Here is a 25,869-nt window from a genome sequence, read left to right on the forward strand (position 1 = left end):
CCGCCCCCCCCCCGTGAGGCCCGGGCCAGCCCCCGCCGGGTCCTGTAAGGATCCAGGGATGATGACACACTGGCCACTGGGGTCACGGGTGAGGTTCCACCTCCTGGACAACCAGAGAAACGGCCCAGCTTCCAGAAACCAACGCAGCCCTAGTCACGGAGGGCCCCACCCACACGTCCAGTCTGAACACCACCGGCAGCCACCAGGGGCACCAGACACCTGCGGTCTGGGGCCGGGGCCCAAGGGATGGGACGTGGGGTGAACGCGACCCGTCCCGGGGGGCTGGGGGGTGCTCTGGGGATGGACAGAGCCCAGAGGTCAGGGACCCCATTCTCGGGGAGGGGTGGGTTAGGCAGCGGGGTGAGGACAGGCCCCGGGCTCTCCGGGTGCCTCCCCCTCCAGGTCGCCGGCCCCTCCCACCAGGGGACGGCTGGGGCCCTCCCTGCTCCCACGCCCAGGCCGCGGCCCCGGGAAGCGCCTCACGTTGCACATCTCGCGGACGATGGCCTTCTCCTTCTCGCTCAGGCCTTCCTCACAGCCGTCCTGGAGCCGCCGGTCCAGGTTCTCGTGCACTTCCAGGACCTGCGGGAACAGGCCCCGGGGCCGGAGGTGAGACCAGGGTCCCGAGGTTGGGGCACGAAGAGACCGGAGGGGCGGGTCCTCATCCTCACTTTTTGGTCCTCTTCCCTCCCCCTACTGGCTCTGCAGGAGGGAAGCCACACCCCCACATCAAGAGAGGCGGGGCAAGCTGGGGCCGCCTCACCTGGAAGCAGGGAGGACAGGCTGGGCGGGACTACCCTCGGGCAGGTGGCCTCGTGCTAGGCCAGGGCCCCCAGCTCGTGATTAGAGGGACAAGGGCAGCACCTGCTCACACACGGGGTGAGTGGGCGTGTCCAGTCACCGCTGCGTGTGCTGTATCCGCGCAGACGCAGACCGGCCCCCAAACCCGGGGGACGGCGCGCCTGTGTCCGTGCACGCGTGGGGCGTCCACGGGTGCGCGCACAGGTGGGGGGATGAGGGGTGCAGCCGTGGGAGGTGAGGTCCGGGTGAGCGAGCTCCCCCAGGAGCAGTGAGAGCCTCAGCGGGACCTACACCTGAGCAGAGAGGCAGGTGTGCCTGGAGGCGAGGCTGGGCCTTGGGGTGCTGGGGCTTTAGTGCTACCGCAGCCCTGCCCCCGACTCTCAGGCTTTGGGGAAGCGCCGGCTCTTCCCCTACCTCACCCGGGCCTCAGTTTCCCCAGCTGCAGGGATGGCGGACAGGTGACACGCTTGCTCCAGCCAACTGACACCTCCATTTCCAAGGTGTTCGTGGTCACCCCGACCCCCCCAACCCCTGCACAAGGACGAAAGCCCCCACCCTGCTGCTCAGATGCCCACTGGCTCAGAGCAAATGTGAGGTCCAAGGTCCCAGGTCCTCCGCTGCACCAGGGATCTGGGGGCTCCTGAGGGGGCAGGGACTGGGCGAGGGTGGGCAGGGCCTGGCCCTCACCTTCATCGCGTGCACGACAGCCTCTGGCTTCTGTCCCGCGGAGCTGTAGCCGGCGGAGGGGGGCGAGGACAGCTCGGGGACCGGGCAGGCTGGGCCCTGTGGGAGGGAATCACGCTGTCGCAGCTTGCCCAGAAGGGCTCCCAGCTGGTGGCCACGAGTGCGGCCGGCAGCAGACAGAAGTCCCTGCTTCTGTGGGCCAGGGCCCAGGCAGGAGGAAATGGGGCCCGGCTGATGAGGGAGAGGAGGCAGGGAGGACAGAGGGGCAGCACCTGGCCCCCACCCCGTCCCGCGGGCTCCTCCTCACAGCCCGTGGGGAAGGCCTGCTGTTTCCCGGAGGAAGTGAGTCCAGCTCAGAGATGGCAGGGACTGGCAAGGAGCAAACCGCGGGGGGCTGCCTCCAAAGCTGCCACCCTCCCCGCCGACACCAGGTGAGTGGGCTAAACCAGACTTCACCCATCCCCCACCCCCAGGGACACTCTTCCAGCCCTGCCCGGCCACCGCATGCCACCGCAGTCGGCCGACACCTGACACAGCAACCAGGTGCCCAACTCTGCACAGCCTGGGGTGCGGGGGCCGAGGCCGGGTGAGGAGGGGGGTCCAGCCCCCTGATGTCAGGCCCACCGATGTCAGAGGCTGCAGGTGTGCCCGGCATCCCCAGCTTCTTCTCCACGGGGATTACTGGTATGGGCAGGGTGCAGGGCCCGGCCTGGAGGGAGGCCCCATAGGAGGAGGGCCCCCAGACAAGGAGGACTCAGGATGGAGTTCTCCAGGCCAAGAGACACCAGAAGACACTGGGAGTGAGCCTAACGGGCTCAGCAAACACCAGCAGCCAGATAGAAAACACCAAGGGTCCCAGGCGGGGAGGCCAGGGAGCTGGGGTTCCCGGCACAGCTGTCCCTTCTCTGGGTCCTGGTTTCTTTCCCAGTCACCGACCCCAGTGACCAGGCAGGCTTGGTGAGCAGGCTCGTGGGGCCATCACCCTGGGATCCTGCCCAGCAAGGCACCGCTGTGCAGAGACTCTCGGGGCCCAGAACTTTCTGCTGTGGGCCAGCCCCTCTGCACTCTCCCCATCTGCCCACCCCACCTGGACCTTCTCCTGGCTCCACCCAGAGGCCGGGTCCCGTAACCTTGGGGCCGGAAAGGCAGACTTGGGCAAAGCTCTCCTGGCTGTGACCTGAGGCAGGGCCCAACCCACTCTGTGTCTCGGTTTCCTAATCTGGACAATGAAAGGGTCCCTGTGTCCCAGAGTGTGTGCAGAGCCCTGGGGTGCCGTCTAGTGGCCCAGGCTGCCTGGTCTCTGGGGCCCAGGCCAGATCTGTCATGTGGAGAGATCAAAAACGGATCCAAGGGCTCTGGGGAGGCAGGTGGAAGGCAGAACACAAGCATGTGCCCGGCAGGCTGCGCTCCCCGCATCGGCCAGCAGGGGGCGGTAGCCACACACGTTCAGCCCTTAAGAGGCCCAGGGACCTCTGGCCTCCAGTCCCATCTGTACCTGGGGCTCCCTGAACAGCCGGCTCTATAGGCGGGGCAGGGGGCGATTGCTGCTCCAGGGGGCTGCTTCCTGGAGCAAAGGCAGGAAGGGAGCCAGGAGTGGCCAGGGCAGGCCGTGCAATTCAGCCTTTCCCTGACCCACCTCACCAGGCTGCCAATGAGTGTGCCACTGCGGGTCCTGGGAAGGAAGCTGAGCTGGACGTGTAGCACGTGTTAAGGAGTAAATGCCACCGGGAGTGGTACTCCCGGGGGTCTCCCCACACACAGCTCTCCCAGCGGTGGGAGGGCCGGCACCCACCTGAGCCGCCCGGCGCACCGAGTGCTTGCAACCCTCAGATGTTATCTTTCTACATCCCCATTTTACAGATGGGAGAGTGGGTCTGAGAGGAGGTCAAGACCAAACAGCCGGCCCCAGTGGGGCTCGAACTGGGTCTGTAGCTCCAGAGCTGGCGCCGGAGGCGGGGAGGCCAGCGTGTACCCAGGAGAACTGAAGCCACACGTCCACACACACACTTGTCTGGAATGTTCAGGGCAGCACTATTCACAGCAGGCAAAGCACGGGAACAGCCCCAAATGCCCAGCAAGCTGATGGTCGCATCAGCAAAACGTGACACATCCACGCCCCGGAGTCTCACTTGACAGTGAAAAGGAACAAGGTGCTGACAGGCTGCGACAAAGCCTCCATCGCGGGGCGCTACGCGGAAGCAGCCAGTCACAGAGGATCGCACGCTACAAGTTTCCGTCGCGAGGAAATGTCCAGAATAGGGAAATCTACGGAGACACAAGCACATCCGTGGTCTCCAGGGGCTGAGGCAGGGGAGAGTGGGGAAGGTTGCTACAGGGCACAGAGTTTCCTCATGGGGTAATGAGATGGGGTGATGATTACACAAATCTGCAAATATGCACAAAAAAAAAACAAAACAAAACAGGGAAACTGCATGCTCAAAAATAAAGTCGACCAAAAAAAAAAAAAAAAAAAGGCAGGGGGACCAGTCTCCCCCAGGGACCTGTCATAAGACTTGATTCTGCTCTCGGCTGGAGAATGCCAGAAAGCCACTGCCAGCTCCTTCCATAGGGCCCTGAGGTGTGGCTGGGCCCCCGGGCACCCTGCCCCATGGCCACCTGGGCCAGTGACCCTCGTGGGGAGCAGCTGGGGAGCCCTGCACAGACCTGCAGCCTCTGACTCACGTGGACAGGGAGAGGGGAATATGGATAGGGACAGAGGTGGGGTGGGCAGGGGGGGGGACAGCCAGGCTGGCAAGGAAAGGGTGTCCCCACCCTACAGGGTCACCTGTTTCACCTCGGGGCCCTCTGGCATGTGGGCGACCTTCCCTCACAGCCCCCCCCCCCCTGGACCTACAGGCACCTTACAGAAGACGGCCAGCAGAGCCTGTGTCCCCAGCGTCATCGGGCAGAGGGTCCACCCCATACAAGCCCTCACTCGCCCCGTGGACCCACGTGCCAGACACAGGCCATCCACTGCTGCCTCCGCAGCCTTTGTGGCTGAGCCTCCCCTAAAACACCCTACCTTCTCTGTGCACCCCAGAGACCCGCCCCTGGCCTTGAAGGAGGTTCACACTGGCCCTGGCCTCTAGGCCCACGTGGGCTCGGTGCCAGCACGCAGGAGGCATCGCCCTTCCCGGTCCCCAGATCGCCGCGGCTCTGGCACACAGCGCTCCACAGCCACGGGATGAACAGAGGTGGGGCGCTGGGGAGGCCGGGGGGCGGCGGAGTGAAGGAGCAAGGAGCCGGCCCCCACTGGGGCACCCTGGGCTTCTCAGCGCCCTTCTGCACAAAGCACTTGGGAGCCCAACCCGGCCGCAGGCTCCTGGATGAATATTTGGATTATCTGTCTGGTCGGCCTCAGCAGCTACATTCCTGGAGGTGTGAGGGCCTCAAAAGAAAACACAGCACCTGGCCGGCAGCCAGCGGCGGCCCCAGCCTGCTTCTGCCGGCATCGAGGCCCAGCGAGGCCTGGCAGGGGCACCCCGGGGTCACTCTTGCTGGCCGGGGTCATGGGGAGAGAGCAGCGGCCACCTGGCAGTGACCTCAGGCCAGCCGGGCTCCTCGCCCGTTCCCTGCGGATGGCCAGGGTCCCCGCCCGGCTGCACAGAGCACTGAAGCCGCTCCAGTCACGGTCACCCGCCCAGCTCGTGCGGCAAGGGGTCCGCGGGCAGCGTTTTTGGGCATGTTCACAGATTTACGCAATCATCCCAATAGAACACTTCCTCACCCCGAAAAGAAACCCCATACTCGTCAGCAATCCCCATGGCCCTCTTCCCAGCCGTGGCCAACCAGTGAGCTCTGCCTCCCCAGACCGTGCACTCTGGACACGTCGCACAGGGATGGCGGACACGTTGGCCCGCAGGGAGCGGTCCCGACTAGCCACCCGCATCCCGGAGAGCTGGCCCCACGCCGCGCCCCCCTCCCGCACTCGGGGCAGCCCAGAGCCCAGGACCGCCCTGGAGGACCCAGGGTGAACTAGCGCCCGGCACAAACCGGAGCTCCTCCCCGACGCTCGGTCACAAAGCCTGGGTAGCGACTACGCATCGCATACACTGCCGCCCCGGCCCAAGCCCCGGCCAGGCACCCTTCCCCGCCCACCGGAGCCGAGAAGTGACAGGTGCCCTGCACCCGGGGCCTGGGCAGCCGCTCGCGGGGCCTCCAGACGCGGCCCCTCGCTGCCCCAACATCGCTCGGGCTCGGCCGCCATCTCTAACCACCTCGCGGGGCCCGCACAAGCCTCCGAGGGCCACGAGGGGGGAAGGAAGGGGACGGAGGGCCACTCAGGCAGAGCCCCAGCTCTGACCCATCGCCCTCGCCTGACCTGGATGCTGCTCAGGCCGGAAACGAGGGTCCCAGTCCCAGGTGCGGTCACGGACCATCCACTGGCCCGGGCAGGTCGGCAGACAGGCAGAGCCTCACCCCTGCACTGGAACGTGGATCTGGAGGCACCGGGTCCACACGTGAAAAGTGCGACTCCGGGGAAGGGGCACTTACGTTCTGCAGGGAGTCCTGGTAGGAAGGCGGCAGGCTCGCCAGCTGGGATTCCGAGTGGTACGGGGAGAAGCCCTTCCGCAGAGTCCGGAACTCTCCAGAGCCTGCCTGCTGCGGGGGGGGGAGGGGGACAGGTTAGAGGGGCCCGAGGACTGTGCCCCGTGAAGACTTGGCCCTCCCGCCCCCACACAGTGGTCTGCACCCTCCCTCCCCTCTCCCTGCCTCACTGCCATCAGCGGGAGCCCTTGTCACCAGCCTCCCTGCTCACGTGTTGGGGCCACGAGGCAGGGGGCTCCGTGTCGCTCCCCGGGTCGTGCTGTATCAATGCGGCTTGAACACAATAAATGAGGAAATGAGTGCGTGGCACCCCCACCCCCGGCCCTCCTTCCTCTGCTCCAGCCTCCTGCACTTGCCCAGCCCAGCCTGGGGAACACCGTCTCCGGCCCCTGGGGCCCGCATCCACCGGAAGGCCCTCCCACCTCCCACGCCTGAGCCTGTCACTCTGTTCTGCTCAGTGCTCGCCCTCAGCCTCTGCTATAGGACAGGAGCTCCCAAATGTAGTTCCTGCGTCTCACCCCTCTGTATCCACAGGAATCAGTGCATGCTTAGGAAGGAGGGAGGGAGAGGTGGAGGAGTGAGTGAGTGAGTGAGTGAGTGAATGAATGAATGAACATTTGGCCTTAGGTGATTTTCCTCAAGGCCAAGCAAATGCCCCCCAGAGGCTGGGGGCTGTGATCCGCAGAGGGAGGGGATCCGGGGGTCCCGCTCAATCCAACACAGGCCCTCTGGTCCAGCTGAGCACAAGCCCCTCCATCACTAAGAGCCTGGGCTGGTGTTTCTGGCCCAGACACCTGTTTCTACTTCAAAGGAACTGAGGGCACGCTGTTGGGCAGATAAAACAGAGAATGTCCCGTATATCAACAGGGTGCCCAGTTACCCAAACAGATCCTGGAGGGGAGGAGGCCAGAGCAGGGGCAGGTGAGCCAGATGGCACAGCAACCACATCTGGGGGTCCCTCCTCCTGCTCACCAGCCCCCCTCTGCTGGCTCGGGAGGGACCCACATGCAGCCTGTTCCCCTCCTGCCAATTGCTGGACACAGACCGCAATTCTCATGGGTCTCCAGCCTCACCAGCTCCATGTTCCGCCCTCCCATCCCCAGCAGATCCCCCAGGTCAGACCCCCCAGGTCTCAGGGGGCCAGCTCAGGGGCACACAGCAGTGCCCTGTAAGCGTCTGTGGGACTAGAATAAAAACCCAATTAAGGCAGATGCCCCGCGGAGGCCGCCAGAGCAAACATCAGAAAGCAGATCTGAGCAGTCACCCACCAGATTACCACCACCCACCCCAGGCACCTTGGCCAGGACCAGAGACAACTATTCCCATGGCCTCCAGGAAGACCTCAGTGTAAACAAAGGTTACCAAGAGGCACAGAGGGGAGAGAAGTGGCGGCCCACCCTCCATGGTGGCCCCTGAAGTGTAGCACGGTGTCACCAGAACCCTTAAAATGTGACTGCCACGTCCCCTGATTATGGCCAACCCTTGGCTGAACCAGAGGTGGGTGGCCCAGCGAGGGGTCCGATCTAGCAGAGCCCCTCTGCCACCTGACACCAAAATGACAAAGACTCTGCCCCCTCGCCCCCCCAGCAGGGGGACCCCCCCTCATCAGGGCACCTGTGCCTCTCGGGCTCGCCCACCCTGGGCAGGGGGGTCAACCTTCACTCAAAGGCAAAACTCCCAACCAATTATTTTCCTGGCCAGGTGACAGTTACCAACTCGTCTCCAATGGACAGTACGTTCTAACCCCAGTCACGCTGAACACCACACCCAGTGCCACCAGGCTCTCACCAGGCCCCCTGCCACCATTCTGCAGGAGCACGCCCCGCCCGCCTGGCCAGGCTGCTGAAAGAGCCCAGGCGTAAGACTCAGCGCAGCTCACACACTGACATTTATTTGGCCACACGGCCAGGGATGTGAGCCACCGCTCTCTCCCAGCAGTCCCTGGGACCAGGCCGGCTGGACGCTGCCTGTCCTTCCCCAAAGGACCGTCTAGAACCTCATCCGGGCCTCGTCTCCCCCTTGTCCACACCTCCTCTGGTGCTAGACCAAATGGGTTCAGAAGGAACTCCCGTGTTGGTACTGAGAACACTGGTTTATGTAGCCCCCTCCCTCCCCCCGGATCATTTCCTCGGGAGGACATGTATGTACAAGGGGGCGGGAGGGAGTGTTTTTAATTAGCACATGCAATCCCCACCCCTACCTTCAGTGATCATCTATAGATATTTGTGCGTCCACAGAACTTTATTAGCGACCCACCAAGCTGGCGGGGGAAAGACACACGATCTCTCGTTAGGGGCAATGGGACTAATGACACATCAAAATGAGGGACCATAACGGCACTTCAATCCGAATGAAAAATCCTGGGATGTGCCTGTTGGTGCCCAAGAATGAAATCCTTAGGTTTTCATCGCCTAGGGGACGCGGAGCTGAAATGGCCTTGTGGGTTGGCTGGGCCTGTTCAGGGTGGTTCAGGAAGCGGGGACAGGATGCCTGCCCTCCTATGGGATAGGATCCCAAACGAAGGTCCCTCAGGACCCAGGGAGAAAGGATCTGCCACACAGAGTGGGCGGGGCTCCCACATCCTTAAAGGGCACATGGAGTGCAAACAGGTTTGCCCCTTCCAGCCAGGGGGGACACCCGGGAGGCCACGCCCCTGCCCCCCTCCCTCCGCCCCTCCGCCGAGTCCGCTGGCGTGAACTCGGGCTACCCCAGCCCCTCTGGGCCCCCGCGGGCATGCAGCGAGCTCCCCAGCCATTGCCCGCCGGGGGGCTCCGGGGAGCACCGTCGGAGGGCTCCTCCTGGAGCAGAAAAGGGCCACAGCAGGATGCAAAGGGAGGACCCCGCCCACGTGCCCCTCCCTGGGCAGCAGCTGTGGATGGGCTGGCTCAGAGCAGCTGTCACCCCTCCCACCTGCTGCCCAAAGGACTCCGGTCCCCGAGGGACCGTCTGCTGCAGCACCTACTGCGTGCACCTGGCAGGGACGCAGTGTCTACCGTGCGAAGCCAGGACCGGGAGGTGGGGCCTCAAGGGTGAACGCTGACAAAGGGGCGTCCGGAGAGCACTGGGACTACAAATGCCAGCTGAGTGGATGCGGTGGCAGCTCAGTGAGCACGGCCTGCGTGGGGCACCGTGGAGGCCGCTGCCCCGTGGCTCTCTGCTGCCGTTCGGCAAAGCTGGACACCAATGCCAGCTCGGGAAGGGCAGACCCCAGGAAGAATCTAGAGGCAGAACCGGGGCACCTGGGGGTGGTGAGCTCCCAGGAAGTGCCAGGAGGGTGCCAGGGCCGGGGGAGACCCGGAGGAGACAGGACAGCACACAGCACTCAAAACAGCCCCCACCACAGACACCACTGCAAACACGTCCCGCCAGGCGGTTCTACCTGAAACCAGCTTCTCGGGCGGCCGCAGGGGCGGGGCGGCTGCAAGGGAAGAGGAGCGGTGTCACCCAGGAAATGCCAGCCACGGCCCCCCTCGGCCCCCCCTCCCCTGGTCCCTCGGTAGCCCAAAGGTGCCGGGGCCTCGGCCGGGCCGGGGTGGGCACCTCGGAGCCCCCACGTTTTTGGAAAGCCCCATGTTTACAAGGGCTGCCCGAGCGCCCGGCCCGCTCTCAGCCCTCTCGGGGCTCGCACCAGGCCCCTGCACTGGCCTAGAGGCGCCCCGAGATGTCAGCCCGCCGGCTGGGAGGGGCGGGGGGGTGACCATCGAGGCCCCTCACACGGGCATGCTGGTACAACCGTCCGGCCACACTTGTCTTCTCGGTTTCCCCTTTAATTTCAACAGAACTCATTTGCAGGCCATTAAGAAGAAAGCAGCGGCTCCGTGGCTGGGGGCCCAGACGGTTCTTCCTAATTGGTGCTCAGATCAGGCAGCGGAGGCCCCACGCGTGGCGAATGTATGGTTACTATTACTCACCCACTGCTGGCACCGCGTCCCTACTCCCCATGCAATGTCAGACCCCAAATCCCAGGTTTCAAACTCGAGCGTGCGGCTGATGGCAGAACACCCAGACGGTCTCATCCGCCACAGTGACCATCGGCCCCTTCCTTACAGGTCCCCTCGGCAATAAGGTGAGTGAGAGTGAGGGACAGGCCTCGGGATCTCCCCAAGACGGGGTGGGGGGCTTTGGGGAGGGGAACGGATTTGCAAAATCCAAATCCCACCGCGGCTGGGTGAGTGTGAGCAGCCCATCAGTGTTCCAGGTCTCTGCTGCTTGCAGGTAAATCGGGGTCACGAAGGGCACTCGGCTGCTGGATGGCCCACGACTCTTTCCACTGGCCAGCCCTAGTCCTCAGTGCTTTGCGGGATTTGCCCTTTAATCCTGGGGCGGCCACCATCAGTGTCCCCATTGTACAGACGAGAAAACCGAGGCACAGAGAGGTTAAGCCCCTGGCCCAACGCCCCCCAGCTGGTAAGCGGCACTTCGACGACTTGAACCAGTCCCTCTAGCCCTACAGTCCTGGGCTTGGCCTTGACGGTCACCCAGCCTGTGGCTCACAGTGGACAGCGATTAAGCCTCAGGCATAGAGGGGACAGAGGTGGTATTCCTAGCCTCCTTCTGCCCATATTGCTAGACAGACCATCTGCTCAGATGCTAGAAAGGTTTCCTCCCTGGTTGAAGGAGAGGCTGGACCGGTTCTGAGGTTCTGCTAAAGACGTAGCTAAAGCCCTCCAGAGATCCAGAAAGCACACCATTCACAAGGGAGGGAGCAGGACGTGACCACCATGCCTCAAGCAGGGACAGCCCAGGGCCCGTCAACCAGCAGCGACCTGTCCCAGAAGGCACCACCAAAGAAACACTGGAGGCCAGCGTCTCTGGACAGCTTGGGCAAGGGAACGGGCCCCTCAGGACGACAGGTCTTCGCCGGGGACTCAGAACACAGCACTGAGGCCTCAGCACAGGCTTAGAGGGTGGCAGACTGTTCCGCTGTCCCCCGGCCCGTATGGTTCCAAACTCAGACAAAGGCCAGAAAGGAGCAGTTCATACGGGGACGGGCCAGGCCCAGCCAGGTGGGCACAAGTCTACCACAGACCTTGAACATCCCAGGTCCCTGAGAGCAGGAAAAAGAGAGAAGGGCAGGCAGTGCCCGGCAGGCAGTGGGCATCACCGTCATCCCTGCCTCACAGGTAAGGAACCCGAAGCATCAGGACGTAACGCATCATGCCTAAAGCCACAGAGCAGGTGAGTGCTGGGGCATCACTTGAACTCCAATTCCTCTAGAGCCCAAACCCACTTCTTCATACCATCAGGCCAATGACACCATTGCTGCAGGCTAGATTGTGTCCCCCCAGGTTCGTACGTTGACCCCGTGCCCCTAGAACCATGAGATAGCACACTTCTGTTGCTGAAGCTACCCGGTCTATGCCTCTTTGTTACAGCGGCCCCAGGACACTGATACAGTCACTCAGGCCCGGACGCCCTTCTCCACCCAGGCCTCAGCTTCCCCATCTGCGCTTGGTGTAAGTCCTGGGGTCACTTCTAACCTGAGTGGTTCAGGCGACCCTGCGTGGCGTGGCAGGATAGAGAGAGGGCAGGCACAGGGGTGAGGAGGAGGGAGGCGGGCCTGGACCGCGGCCATTCCATCCCCAGGATGGCTGCCCACTTGCCCCGTGTGACATCAGCCCGAACGTCACTGGCTCTTTTGTAAAGCTGGCTTCTGGGCGAACACGGAGGCTTACATTTATCAGCCCAGCAGGGGGATTAAGCGAGGGAACCGAGAGCCGAGGCCCCGGCGTCAGTGACAGCCGCCCCCACCCCAGCCCGGCCGGGCACAGAATCCACAGGAAAAGGAATCATGCGTACGGGGGCTCGAGATGAATCATCGCAGAGGAGGCAGCTGTGTTGACGGAATTTTAAAGCCGACACGAGAAAGAAAATACGAACTGCAATACGGTAATTTAGTCTGTGAACACTCTGGCACATTTTTAATTAAAGCTATTTTGGAGTTAAATAGAGGCCATGAGGGGAGGGGAGGGGAGAGGCGGGGGCAGTGGGAAGCGGAGGCCGCAGAGGCCCAGACCCCAGAGCCACGTCCCCTTAAGATGGTTCAAAGAGGAACAGCACTTTCTCCTGCTTTTCGCCGAAACGGCAGGTGCCGGACTTTCCTGCGGTTCCCGTGCGGTTTGATCTCAACGACAAGGCTTAAGTGCCAGAATCATAAAATCTGACAAGCCCGAGCTCACGAGACCCAGGCCAGAAGCCCACCCGTGGCAGGAAGGAATCTCTCTCTCCAAGATTCCCAAATGTGGGCATCCATCACGTGACTGCCTCCAAAGATGACCGGCTCACTACACCTCATGAAGCAGCTCGTCCTTGGTTCGGCAAGAGCCAGCCTCAGCCTCCCCTCTTGCCCCAGGACTCTGGGTGGGTGGGTGGCCAGGGGCTCCCCGAGATGTATCCACCTGGTCCAGCTGAGCTAGGCCCCGGAGATGCAGATGTGACCGGTCAGACCCAGCAGCCAGTCCCTGAGTCGCCGACAGCCCGGCAGGGGTGGGGGGCAGGCTCCCCAAGGGAGGATCGCGACAGCCTAGCGGCAAGGGAGGGCGGCTCACAGGGCTGAGAGCTCAGACTAAGGACCGAGCCCCCTGGGGGTGGTTGGGGAGGGAGGCTGTCGGGAGGGGGCCGTGCCTGAACCCCTCCTTCCCTGGACTCTCTTAGAACGAGGCCAGTACTCCCATCGTGGGCCTTGTCCCACCTGGGGGGCTCTCCCCGCCTCTGCCGTCCTCCTCCGGCAGCCTCCTCATGCACATGAGTCCTGCTAGCTGAACAAGGAGGTGGTCAGGCCCGTGCCTCGTCACCCCCGAACCCCTAGGGCCATGCACAGCAGGTCACCAACTATACACGAACTATACACGAAGCCCATTTCACAGGTGAGCAAACCGAATGGTGCCATCTGAGCTGCCCCAGGAATCCAAAAGCAAATGAGGTCTGAGTTGTCACTAGGAAGCTGACAGCAGGCCTGGGGGGGGGAGGGGGGGGCGGCTGTCTCACTGTCTCTGTCTGTCTCTCATCTCTCCTGCAAGGCTCAGAACAGCAGTGCCCTCCTCTGCAGTGAGATGACCAACCCACCCTCGGGGCCAAGCTCTGGTGACAGCAGGTGGGAGGGCAGCAGGAACCCCGGCCGTGACCCTGGAGACATTCTGCCAGTGGCTCCTGGGTGTCGTTGCTGACCGTAGGTTGAGGCCCAACCGTTTTGCTACAATAAGGGGTCAAGGACACACAGCGCACTGGCGGAGAGGGGCCGAGGCCCCAGCACCACGTGGCTGACGTTGGATGCTTGGGACGCTGGATGCTGAGTCCCCGGCACTGTCCCTCTACTAGCAGTAAGCCAGGCAAAGCTCATTCTTGTCCCTAAATCTCAGTCTAACCGCCTGCAGCCAGCGAGCCTGGATCCCAGCGAGGGTCTGCAAGCCCCCATCTTTGGGTATCTTTGCTTGGCCCAGGCGTGGGCACCAGTGGAGGACGGACAGAGCCCTACTGCTGCTGCCTCCAGGCCAAGGCCCCAGGTATGACCCCTGGGAGCAGGTCCGAGCAGGCTTGGGGGTGGGAGAGTGGGGGGCGGGCAGAGCCAACCACTGCTCAGGCGTCTGCTGTCCCCCTGCTGCCCAGACACAGAGCCCCTGACAACCTCCAACTCTGCACATGTGGGCACGGGGCCAACGTGCACAGCCATCCAGGGCCTCCCTTGTGACAGCAGGGGCGCCCCCAGGGAGAAAGGACTAGAAGGGACCCCTACTTCAGGTCCTGAGTGTGTGCACATCTCCCCCAAGTCCACAGCCAGACCCACCACTGGGAATCGGGGTATATTCTCCCAGTGGGACAATGTGGCCCCGGGGTCGGGGACACTCCTGTGTTTGTGGGAAAGGGACCACAAGCAATGCCCGGTTGGACCACAGAACCACATCGCAAACAGCATCCTGAATTCGGGGCCTGGGCTCTCAACGTGTTCCTCCAAGGGAACGATGAAACAAAGGACAGTCAGGCTGGGACAGACTCACGAGGCCACTGACCCGAAGCTTCGGGTCCAGATCGTGGTCCCGGCCTTCGTTCTGCCGTCCAGTGGGCACCTGCCCACGGCAAAGGTCCCCGAGCCTTAAATCTGCCCCTCCCCAACCCCCAATTCTCCCAGCATCACTTCTGCCTACAGCTCCTGCAGCCCAGGCCACATACCCTCCTTATCAACCCCCACATCAGGCCCACTCAGAATGCAAGGTGCCCCAGCAACCCCCCCGCCGCCGCCCCCCGGGCCAGGTGAGACCCGAGCCCCGCCCCACCCGAGGAGGCAAAGAAGCCAACAGGTCTTGTGGCCAAGCCCTTCTGCCACACAGCACCTGAACCATATAGAGAGTTACCAAACCAGCCCTGCAATTCAGTGCCTGGTGACATACCACAGCATGGGTGTGGTGGCCCTGGCGGTGTGGACAAGTGAGTCCTGCTAGGCTGTGGGACTGCGCACACAGCCCACGTGGGGGTGAGGCATGGCACGGCTGTGGTGGGAGCTGTCCTGCGTGCCAGGGCCGTGAGCCTCCCAGCAGCCACCCAACGGGCAGAGAGGAGGCCTCGGGCTTCCCAAGCGGGACAGTGGCACCAAGCCTGCTGGTCGCCTAGCAACGGGGCCGGGCAGCTGAGCCCTCCCCGGGATTGGTTCCCAGAGAAACGCTCTGGGCATTCTGGCCAACTCTTACGGGCTGGGGGCATGGCAGGGGAGGGGGAGGGGAGAGTAAGCCAAGGATGGGGACAAGGGAGAGAGAGGCTGGAGCGGCTGCCCAAGCCAGGTGGCCCCCAGGACCCCACACGGGGCTGACCACAGCCTCCCGTCCCTGTCCCCACCCACGGCAGAGAAGGCCCCCGTCCTGCAGTCACCACCCTGCTCCGCTCCAGCCGTCCTCAGCAGGAGCAGAGCCGTGTGCACCCCTGCACTGGTTGTCACCCTGCCCGGCCTCCCCGCTGTGCTGTCCTCATCCTCCAGCCTCTAACCTGCCCTCCCTGTGCCGGGGACGAGCCGGTGATAAGACAGCCTCATCTGCCTGTGGGCGGAGGGCGGACCCCGGCCGGGAAAGGAATAAGGTGCTCAGGAGCAGGGAGGTTTCCATGCGGGAGAGAGTGGGGGTGTGCCTGCCCCCTCTCCGGCCTCGATCTGCCCATCCGAGGGACAAAGCGGCCCCTTCTTCAGCAATTGCACAGTGCACACCATCTCTGGGACAGGCCTAGGGCTGACCCGAGGAGCTCACAGACTCCTGGGGACAGCAGGGAGAGGCTGTGATGGGAGACACCCCAAAGGCCGTGGCGCAAGGGTTAGGTCCGTGACCCCCAAGTTCCAGGGGGTGACTCCGGACGGCAGTGGGGGCAGGTGGGTGGCTATAAGCCCCAGGTAGGCTGGGACATGGGTGGGCACTGGAGCGGTGGGGTGGGGGGTGGGGGTGGGGGCCCCTCGAGAGCAGTGCCCCCCGCTGTCTACCACCCCCAGTCAGCTTACCTGTGCGAGGGCCTTGGTCTCCAGCTGCCTGATGTAGGTGGACGAGGGATCTGTAACGACACAAGTAGGGAGCATCTTAGTCATCAGACTCGGTCTCGGGTGAGAGCCACACCCCCGATCGGAGGCCCTGATGGGACCCTCACAGCCAAGAGGCAGCACACAGCGGGGTATGGGGTCCAGGGAGCCCCGTCCCCGGCACAGTGGGGAAACTGAGGCCCCTGAGGCGTCCGGGACTCCTCCGCTCCACCCTGCCTGACACACAGGAACTTCGGGAGGCGCACGTACTGTGGGCGAGCCACCAGCTTTCCTGGAGGACGCTGCCGACGAGAGCAGCCAGCGGCCGCGCCCTGGGCCAAGCCAGGGACACGCTCCCCAACCGTGCACCCCCAGTTTCCGAAAGCGGCAGGGAGTGAAAGCCACCCTCCCTCACCACCCTCACACGTTTTACAGTCACATCAGAAAGGCAGATAAATTGCCCAGTCCTGCCTCCCAGAGCCCTGGTCCTGGCTCCCCATCAGGCTAGAAATCAGCCCCACCAGCAGAGGACAGAAGCGCTAACCCAGTCACCCCGGGCCAGGCTGGGGTGAGGGAGCCTGCCGAGGTGGAAGCCGAGGGCAACCCAGAGCACAGGGGCCAGGAGCGGGCCGCGGGACACACGGCAGGGAGGGGCAGGGCAGGGCAGGCAAGGGGACGCCACCATCACGGCAGGTGCGGCTGTGCAGGTGGAAAGACAGGTCACCCGGTAAGGGACAGGCTCCGTGCTTCCTGTCCACATGAGCACCGCACCGGGGTTCACGCGGCCCGGACACCAGCCTACACCCCGTCCACCGGGCCAGTCACTCACTGCTCCTCCTGCCCTCAACAGGACACCCGGGCTCCCCAGCCCTTTATCTCAGAAGTCACCATGGGGCGCCTGGGTGGCTCAGTCGGTTAAGCATCCGACTTCAGCTCAGGTCGTGATCTCATAGTTCGTGGGTTCGAGCCCCAAGTCGGGCTCTGTGATGACAGCTCAGAGCCTGGATCCTGCTTCAGATTCTGTGTCTCCCTCTACTCTCTGCCCCTCCCCTGCTCATTCTCTCTCTCTCTCTCTCTCTCTCAAAAATAAATAATAAAGATTTAAAGAATAAAAAAAAAGAAAAGCCACCAGAGAAGCCACCGGACCCTCGGCCAAAGCCACCTCTCTATAGCACTGCCTTGGGAGGTGGACCCTGCGGGACTCATAACACACCTGTGCTGTGGGACAAGCTGGACCATTGGGCCACCTAGGGAAAATGAAGCATCTGCCCCCCGCACACAGCCGGCACTACCCGATGAGCCCCTGGGTGATATGGATATCATGCCCGCCCCCCCCACTCATGCTCAGCTGGCGGTCCCCTCCCCAGAAGGCCAGAACCTCCCTCCGCTGGGGCTGGGGCTCGGCCCAGGCCTCAAGAGCTCCAGCCCATCCATCAGCAAGGCCACCAAGGCCACACTCTGAGGCTACCCCCAGCTACGGGAGGCACTCTGCACACAGAGGTGCCCCCTCTGCCCAGTGACCTGCCTGCTGGGGGGCACTATGGGCAGGGCCTTCGGGAGCTCCGCCCACCCAGCCCTGGCCTGTGCCCAGGAGCATCAGCCCAGCCCGGGAGCAGGAATGGGGGGGATGGCCGGGCCCACCCACTAACCCCTGAGAAATGACACAACAGGCCCCTCCCACCCCGAGTCAGCACCACTCAGCTCCCAGGAATGCGGGGCCTGCTGGAGAGGGAGGAGGGCGGCTCCCCCGCAGGCCTGCCGCCCTCACCCTCAGGGATGGCACTGGGGAGCCCCCATGTGGGGGGCTGCCCCCCACACCACCTCACCACCCCCCAGCCCTGCAGAGCTCCTTGACGGCCAGGAAATCAAGGCTCTGAGTTGAAGTGGTTTGTTCACGGCACAACTCAGGGCAGCAGCAGAGGTGGGACGGGAGCCCGGGGCGGAGGGTGTCCCCAAGGGCCTCCCCGTTAGGACCCCGTGTGCATGCCCTATGCCTGCCCCCCAGCCTCAGTTTATTCTCAGTCAGCCAGGACGGACAGACACTTCCCACATCACACCCAAGCAAACAGGCCTGATGGGAAAGGCCTCAGGGTGTGCCGGGCCCCTCTGGGCATGGGGAGGCAGAGGGGGTGCAGCTGGGGTTCCCCACCTCTTCGTGTCCTCTGCGTGCTGTTGGCAGGAGGGTTCCCTGGGACCCCAGCCGGGGAATCGGACACATGCTGCAGAGACCTCCCAGCTCTCTCGTCTCGCCCTTTAAGACAAGGAGACCCAAGTAACTAGCCGAGCCCTGTGTGGCCTCCCTCTGGGTGGGGTCGGTGGGGGAGGGAAGACCCACCCCGGGGGTGCCACCCGGCAGCCCCACCACCTGGCGAGGGTCCAACAGGCATCCTCCCCACTTTGCAGATTCGAAGGCCGAGGGGAGCGGCGTCCCCCGCTGCGGGCGGGTGAGCAGGGGAGCCCAGGGCCCAGGCTGCCAGACCCTCTCCCCGCCGCCCGGGGCCCACGACCCCAAGCGTCTGGCTGCTGTGAGCTGAGAGCACAGCACCGTGAGGAGGAGCTGGCACGCGTCCCAGAAAGAAGACGTGATTCTTGGTCAAGCCTCTCTCCTGGACCCTCCGCGACCGCCTGATTCTCGGGCACGGCGGCGAGCCGGCCCCCCCTGCTCACCGCGGCCCCCACCGGGGGCAGCACTGCCAGGCACAGTCCTGAACTCAGGAGGGGACCAGTCACCTGCACGCCACCAGGGGCCTGCCCTGCCCTCCACGAGCCATCGGGAAGTGGGCACATTTCCGCCCCGGTTTCCTGGTATAGGGGTGGTTCTGTCTCCCTCTGCCAATTTCTAGGGGTCCACCAGGAGCTCCTAGCATTCCCTTTTTTTTTTTTTTTTAAGTTTATTCATCTTTTTTGAGAGAGAGAGCATGCGAGAGCGAGCGGGGGCGGGACAGAGAGGGAGAGAATCCCAAGCAGGCTCCACGCTGTCAGCACACAGCCCGACGCGGGGCTCGAACTCACGAACCCTGAGATCGTGACCTGAGCCGAAAGCAGGAATCTGGCGTGAACGACTGAGCCACCCAGGTGCCCCTAGCACTGCCCCTCTTGGTCAGACCACAGCCAGAGTCACGGACTGGGAAGGAGTCAGCAGATGTGCCGACCGAGCCTCAGCGCCCTCTCTGGACTGAGGGCGGGCCGGACACACACCACTGTTCCTGCCCGAGCAAGCCAATCCTTCGGCCACGGACGGGTCCAGCCCGCACCTCCCAGCATGGCAGCAAGGAAAAGAGAGCGGGGACAGAGCCGGCACCAGGAGAAGGGACACAGGCAAGGCCACAAATGACCCAACAACGCCCCAGCCCCCCCCACCCGCTGCTGCCAGGAGCAGACCTCAGGGCCCACGGGCCACAGCACACAGGCCACACGGGGGCACAGACCCGGCGCTGCCCCCACTCAACCCACCATTGAGGTTTGCCCCAAACCCCACGCAGCTGCAGAGAACAGAGTATCCTTCAGACCACCAGGGTCTGCTGGGCTTTTCCTTCTCATTCCTAGAGCACAACAGGGGAGGTCTCAAAACATTTTAAATCATCTGATGCGTCCGATGGAATCTATCCTCAAGAGTTCGTTCTGATTATGAGGAATGCAGACCGTGGGTGACAGTGGCCAGAAATGGAAACAACCATTTGTCCAATGACAGCAGAGAGCCATGCCCTGTCATTCAAACGACGCGCTGAAGAAGGATGTCTCTCCTCGACAGTATGGAAAACCCTTTACCCCGCCCCCCCCCCCCCCCCCGGTGGAAAGAACTGGACGTAAAAAGGTGCACACAGTTGCTCCTGTGCGTAAAAATATCGATGCAAGGAAATAAATTCAGGAGGGAGGTACGTGGGGACATCGACGGTGGTGCTCACATACGGGGACAAGTGACTATTTATCCACACCACTCGTTGTTAATTTTCAAATAATCTACTTCCAGAGGAGGGAGAAATCTTTCTTCTATTAAAAAAAAAAGAGAGAGAGAAAGGATTAAATTCTCACACCAGCATCTTGCAGAGCCACCCACGGACATCACAGAAGCAGAAGGGTGGCCAGGAGGATGGCCAATCAGCGCCCCCTCTGCCCACCTCTCCCGGCTCTGGTCTGGGGGCCGTTCCTGAGGCCTGAGTCTGCCCCCTCCCCCACCCCACCTCACCCCCCCCCCCCCCGAGTTTAAGAGGATTCGAGGCTGCCTCGGCCACATTCAATCCCATCCCCACACTCAGCTCCCCAGACCAGGCTCTGCTCCCTGCCAGGGGCCCAGGAGCCAGACATCTCGTTGCCCATGGGTCAGAGCAGGTGTCCTGCAGCAGGAAGAGTGGCAGCAAGGTGGACCTTCTGGAACAGGGGAGGGAGACCCCGGAGGGCCGGGCTCCCTGGGAGGATGATCCTTCCCAGCAGCCTTGGGCAACTCGTGATCCCGCTGGGCGCCTCTGAGCCCCAGCCTCTCGGAGATGAGTGTGTAATTAAATTAATCCCAGGGTTTGCAGTGGTGAGAAACAGAGCCCCAAGGGAGGGATGCGTCATTTCCCGGCTCGGCTGTTTGTGGGGAAAATGAGAGGTGACTACTGAAGGGACCCCTGGGGCTGGGCTGGCCAGTGTGTCCCCTCAGACCTCCGCAGGCTGCTCCCAGGCCTCACCGGACCAATTCTGGAGGATTCACAATGCAGCTTCTATCTGGGGGCCGGGGGTGGGGGGTGGCGGCAAGGGAGAGGGGCCTGCGATATTCTTGCTTCTGAGTGCTAGAGCGTTGGCCCTCGGCCCGGCCTCCTTGCAGATCCCGTGTTCCCGGGAGAACATGGAGGGTCATGCAGCCCGCGGACGGGAGGGTCTCATGGAGCCCACAGGGTCTGCAAGATCCCCTCACGGGTACAGACCACGAGTCCACCCCTGCCTTCTCAGAGGGTGGGTCTGGCGACACATCACATCCCCCCCTCCTGGCCAGGTACCCTCCCCAGCCTCACCTCTAGTCCGAATGGTAAAAATCTGAGGGGCACCGGGGTGGCTCAGTCGGTTGAGCATCCCACTTTGGCTCAGGTCATGATCTCACGGTTTGTGGGTTCGAGCCCCACCTCGGGCTCTGTGCTGAGAGCTCGGAGCCTGCAGTCTGCTTCAGATTCTCTCGCTCCCTCTCTCGCTGCCCCTACCCTGCTCACACTCGGTCTCGCAAAAAATAAATACACGTTAAAAAAAAATTAAAAAAAAAAAAAAAAGAATTTGGGAGCCAGAGGCCACATCCAATCATCCCTGTAAACCCTCGTCACCAACTCAGCCCTAGGCACATAGCAGGCCCTCGGGAAAAGTCTAAACACCTGCCAGGTGGTCAGTTCTCCACCCTACAAGGTCCCACTGGCAGGAGCTCCAATAAAAGCACTCAGCCTGAGACCATGTGTGACACAGCACCCCCACCCCACACAGGACACCCCAGGAAGACCCAGAAGCAGAGCATCCAAGGTGCTAAGAGCAAGTGTTCCTCCGAATCTCATCCAACAGCAACGGCCGGCCACACCGTGAACTTACGTCTGAGTGTGGGTGCGGCGGGCGTTCAAGTACACGCGGGGTGTGTGGGAGGTGATCCCAGGGAGCCCAGGTACGGGAGTCGGGAGGTGAGGCGGGGAACAGAAGGAGCCGATGAAGCTGGTGTCAATCTGCCCGGGGGGGGGTCTCAGAGTTACCCCCTGCCCCAGGGCTCGCTGCTGGGGGCAGCTCGCGGGGGACAGGTGCTAATGCCCCAGCGCTGCCCACCCGGAGAGCTACAGGCACCAGCAGGTGAAGTGGGCAGTGCACACAGAAGCAGTAAGTGCCACGGGGATCTGGGCAGAGTGCCAACAGTGTCTGTCACAGCTCAGGAGAAAGTACGATCTTCCCCCTCTGCCTAGGAAGGAGTGGGGGCCGGGGGGGGGGGGTGTGCACAATGACACACAGTGACACATGGGGCCTGACTCTCCAGCTGCTTCCCTTCCCAACCCTGCCCCCCTCCCAGCCGCCTCCCGCGGAGCCGGGTCCCCACGAGGTCTCGGGGACAGGCAGGCTTGGTGGCAGGCCATTCGTTAGCAGGAGACCGGGCCGCACCCGCCTTGGGCCTCCTCCGTGGGGGTGGCTGACATTTCCACACTGCCGCTCAGTTGATGACATTCCCTTCTCCTTCCACTTCATTAAGATGGGCCGGCACCGGGGCCTGTGGCTCCATCGGGGCAGAAGGGCCTCATCAAACGCCAGCACATCGCCGTTCCGGGCATCCGGCCCTCTGCCCCAGAGGGTGGACCCGGCTCCCGAGAGAGAGCACATCTGCTCTCCCGTGGACCTGGCTTCTCGGCTTCTCTCCCTTCTCCCCAGCCAGGACTCCGCCCCAAGGGACAGCAAGTGCCTACCACTACCTGTAGGTCGGGGCTTGGAAATCAAAACCGGGGGGCCAGGCCTGGGAGATGCCCCCAACGTGCAGATGAGGTAACTGAGGCTCAGGGAGGTGAAGCGAGATTCGTAGACCACGCACGGCCGGAGCGGCCTCCTCCGGTTCAGTGCAGCCCCGGGCTCTAGACGGAAGCAGAGGCCACCCTTCCTGCAGCGCCCGGCCCCCGCTGGCCAGTGCTCGGTCCCCGAGGGGCCTCTGCCCCACCCTGTCCCGCCCACAGGCCAGATCAGCAGGTCTTGGAGCTGCACGGCCCTGCCGCCCTCACGTCTGACACATCGCACTCCCGGTCCCCTCCAGCAGCACCTGGAAATGGTCCATCTCCTTAAGGGGCCCGGGGGATGCTCTAACCCCAGGCTCACCTACTTCTTGAACGCTGGGCCTCTGCTGGACAGAAGCCTCTGGAATGTTGAAGGCTCCCGACGTAGGTGAGGAGACACGAGAAGCTGTTTCCTGACCTCAGTGCAGTGCGCCCGCTCAAACCCTCCCAGGGACCCTGCCAGGAGGGCAGCAGAAAGCCTGTCCTATAGAGGAGAAGAAGGATGCTCACAGAGTGACCGGGTCTGCCCAAGCTCACAAAGCCAGGCACCAGCAGGACCAACAGCCATGCATGCTCGTCCAAGGGCATGGTCCCCTTTCTCAGAGGGTCCCCCAGCCTAACGGAGGGGTCAAAGACTGAACAGGTATATACAGCCTGGGGGGGAGAGGGCAGGGAGAAATCAGGGGCTCCTTCCTGAAGGAGGCGGCATCTGAGCTGAGCCCTGGGCTGAGATGAAAGCAAGCAGAGCTGATAGGCAGGCAAATGGAGCGGGGATGGAAGGCAAGTCTGAGCAGGGCACAGCGTGAGCAAAGGCACAGAAGCGAGACCATGGCAGGCAGGTTGGGGAGCACCTGAGCTGCTCGAAGGCCATCAGTATCTGCTTCCTGGCACACACCGCAGCCCGGAGAGGCGCGGGCTGAATGTGAGACAGGTATTACTTATGGATGAAGGCGAGAGGACTGAGGGAGGCATATCGGGGGGAACATCGGGTTCCTGTGAGGACGCCTCTGAGCCGTGGCAGCACTGAGCCAGGCTGGGCACCTTGGCCCCTGCCGCTCCCTCCTCTGCCTGGTTGCCCACCTGAGCTGCTGGGCAGGTGAGCAGGGGGGCCCGGGCCAAGGCCACTAGCCACAAGCTCAGCAGTGACTCCCAGAGCCCCAGGAGTGGGACAGGGTTCTCACATCCACGCAGGGCATTGAGAACGGCACCTTCTTCCCATTCACACACTGAACTTCTACTAGGTTAGAGCAGGTGCCGGGCAAAACCCCCAGCGTCACCCCATGTGATCCTCATGCCAAGCTGATGAGACGGGTCCTGTCATTACTAGCCCTGTTTAGTGGAGAGGAGCCTGAGCCTCAGAGAGGTTAAGTATCAAGTCCAAAGTCACACAGTGAGAACACTGCCCCGCAGCCTCTGTGCCAACAGGCTGGCACCCAGCCCCTCCCACTCCACCTCCATGCCAAGACAGGCAGGATCACGGAAACCTTAACTCAAGAGATGAAACGGAATGGCCACAATCGGAGCCCCACCCTCTCCATCCTGAGCCCACAGAGGAAAGAAAATTAACTGGCGCTGAGAAAAACAAATAATTGCGTTAATGAAAACTGGGACCTGTCCCTGCTGGCCATTCAGCCTCTCCCAAGACACATGGCTGCCCTGTTGCTCGCTGTCTGCCCCTCTGCGTGCTCTTGCACCGCTCTGGGGACCCTTGTGGATCAGCACCCTGTGTACCCAGGGCCTCAAGGGTGCCTGGCGTTTAATTCCAGAAAAGCCACATGGCTTCCAGGCCCGGACCGCAATCTCGAGGGAGCAGCCAAACAGGAAGCTGTGTCCAAGTTGGCTGATTCAGAACGTGCCCGGCTTGGATCCGCCTGGTCGCTTTTGGTATTCTCAAACCAAACACTCAGACTCGTTTCTCCATCTACTACTTAGGAAGCCTGGCAAGTCCATTTGAAACGGTGTCATTGTTTCCAGCCAGAGGAGAAGATAAAGAGAATTCCCCTCCTGTTAATTTCGCTCCCAGAAATTAACCTGTATGTGCAGGTGTGGGTGAGGGCGCTGTCCAAGTCTCCGCCCCACCAACCTTGACTTCACTGTGAATGATTGGAAATCATCCATAAAGGCCAAGAACCAAAGTCTACCCGGCTGCCTGGCAAGGACACCTAGCCACACCGGGGCCAGTTGCTCTCAGCATGGCGGCATGGACACTCCCCAGGGACTCTTTGATATCTGCTATCTTCCTCCGTGAGATCAACTGCATTGAACTCTAGGGCAGGTCCCTGGACGTCCACATGCATTTTAGATGTCCTCCAGGTGATTTTAACACATATGCGAGGCTGGGAACCCCTGATCTATGCCGAGCAGTGACTGTTCCAACCATCCGCCTCTCCGGCTCCACCTGTGAGGAGCCCCTAGCCCATCCAGCCGAAGTGCAGGGATTTTGCTGAGGCTGAGGCATGCAGGACTTAGGTCTGAAATGGGCTTGGGGTGGGGAAAGATAACATTTACTGAGCCCCGAAATATATGTGGCAAGCCCCCTTGGGGGCTTTTTGCTAAAAGGGGGGACGTAGACTACTTTCGGGAGAAAGGAGGGGGGTTGTTTTTTTCATTAGATGTCAGTCAGGTCTCTATTGAGCGCCAGGCCCTGCGTAATGGAACCAGCCGTCCTTCAGAAGACGCAGGAACAGCGGGGAGGCATTGGCGGCGGCAGGACACCAGGAGACTCCAGCCATGTGCTGAGGTGGGAACGTGTGGCCAAAGAAGCAGGCTCAGGAAAGTGGGAAAACCTAGGTGTGGTGGGGCCATCAGACCCAGGGGATCCCTGTTCCCAGACACACGGGAGCCGGAGGTGAGGCAAAGAGGTCTGACGTCTCAGCAAGCACTTCACCCTACACATGAGAAGCAGTGGTGGGGCTCAAAGGCTCGGGAGGCAGCATCACGTCTGCACAGGCTTCACTGACTCAGTGAAAACAAGAATAAATTATCACGAGCCAGGTGGTGGGATTGCTGGGGTGGTGAGAGCCCAGAGAAGAGAGCTCCGTGTGGAACGGACTCCACGGAAAGATGCCGAAGCCACGTGGAGGGGGCAGACTGGGACCCAGAGAAGCTCGCACACCTGGCACGTGGCCCACGTGGCATCCTGTGCCTGTGGGGTAGAGACGGAGTATTTTGTGAACAGAGTTGCAGCAGCTGACTGGCCATCGTCTAGAACAAAATTTGATCCCAACCTCACACCGCACACAGAAAGCAGTTCCAACGGGGACAGAGCGTTCTACGTGAAAAGGCAAACTTGAAATCGAGGCTTTTCTGAGACGTGCTACAACATGAATGACCCTTACAACTTCATGCCACGGGAAAGAAGCCTTCACAAAAGACCACATACTGTAGGCTCGCATTTGTATGAAACACCCAGAACAGGCAAATTTATAGAGACGGAAAGTAGATCAGCGGTTGCCAGGGGCCAAGGGGAAGAAAGATTGGGGAGTGACAGCTAATGGGTACAGCCTCTTTCCAGGGTGATGAAAAGGCTCTGGAATCCATTTTCATAGTTGTGCAACTCCGTGAATATACTCAAAAACACACTACACTGATTTACATATAAACCATGAAAATTTTGTCTCAATGCAGCAGTTATAAAAATGAACCACCGCAGCTTTCAGGTACAAAGGCTTTCTCACTCAAGAGACAAAAAGAGGGGCGCCCGGGTGGCTCAGTCGATTAAGCGCCCGACTTCGGCTCAGGCCATGATCTCGCAGCTTGTGAGTTCGAGCCCTTCGTCGGGCTCTGTGCTGACAACTTAGAGCCTGGAGCCTGCTTCGGATTCTGTGTGTCCCTTTCTCCGCCCTTCCCCTGCTCATGCTCTTGCCCGCT

The 25,869-nt window shown here is 62.2% G+C and overlaps 1 protein-coding gene across 3 annotated transcripts in view; it reads right to left on the minus strand.

Moving 5' to 3' along the window:
• The window catches only part of CCDC85C (coiled-coil domain containing 85C), a 78,272-nt gene that overhangs the window by 2,763 nt on the left and 49,640 nt on the right, over nt 1-25,869 (minus strand). Inside the window, exons 2-6 of one of the 3 annotated variants that reach the window (XM_042944252.1) lie at nt 15,506-15,555; nt 9,413-9,451; nt 5,980-6,087; nt 1,489-1,584; nt 484-582 (exon numbers count right to left, since the gene is read on the minus strand). In XM_042944252.1, coding sequence (XP_042800186.1) covers nt 484-582; nt 1,489-1,584; nt 5,980-6,087; nt 9,413-9,451; nt 15,506-15,555 — 392 coding nt within the window. The remainder of the gene's footprint in view (nt 1-483; nt 583-1,488; nt 1,585-5,979; nt 6,088-9,412; nt 9,452-15,505; nt 15,556-25,869) is intronic. The other 2 variants (XM_042944254.1, XM_042944253.1) reach the window with 2 other exon arrangements.

The sequence above is a fragment of the Panthera leo genome, chromosome B3, assembly GCF_018350215.1.
Source record: "Panthera leo isolate Ple1 chromosome B3, P.leo_Ple1_pat1.1, whole genome shotgun sequence".
NCBI classification, from domain to species: domain Eukaryota; kingdom Metazoa; phylum Chordata; class Mammalia; order Carnivora; family Felidae; genus Panthera; species Panthera leo.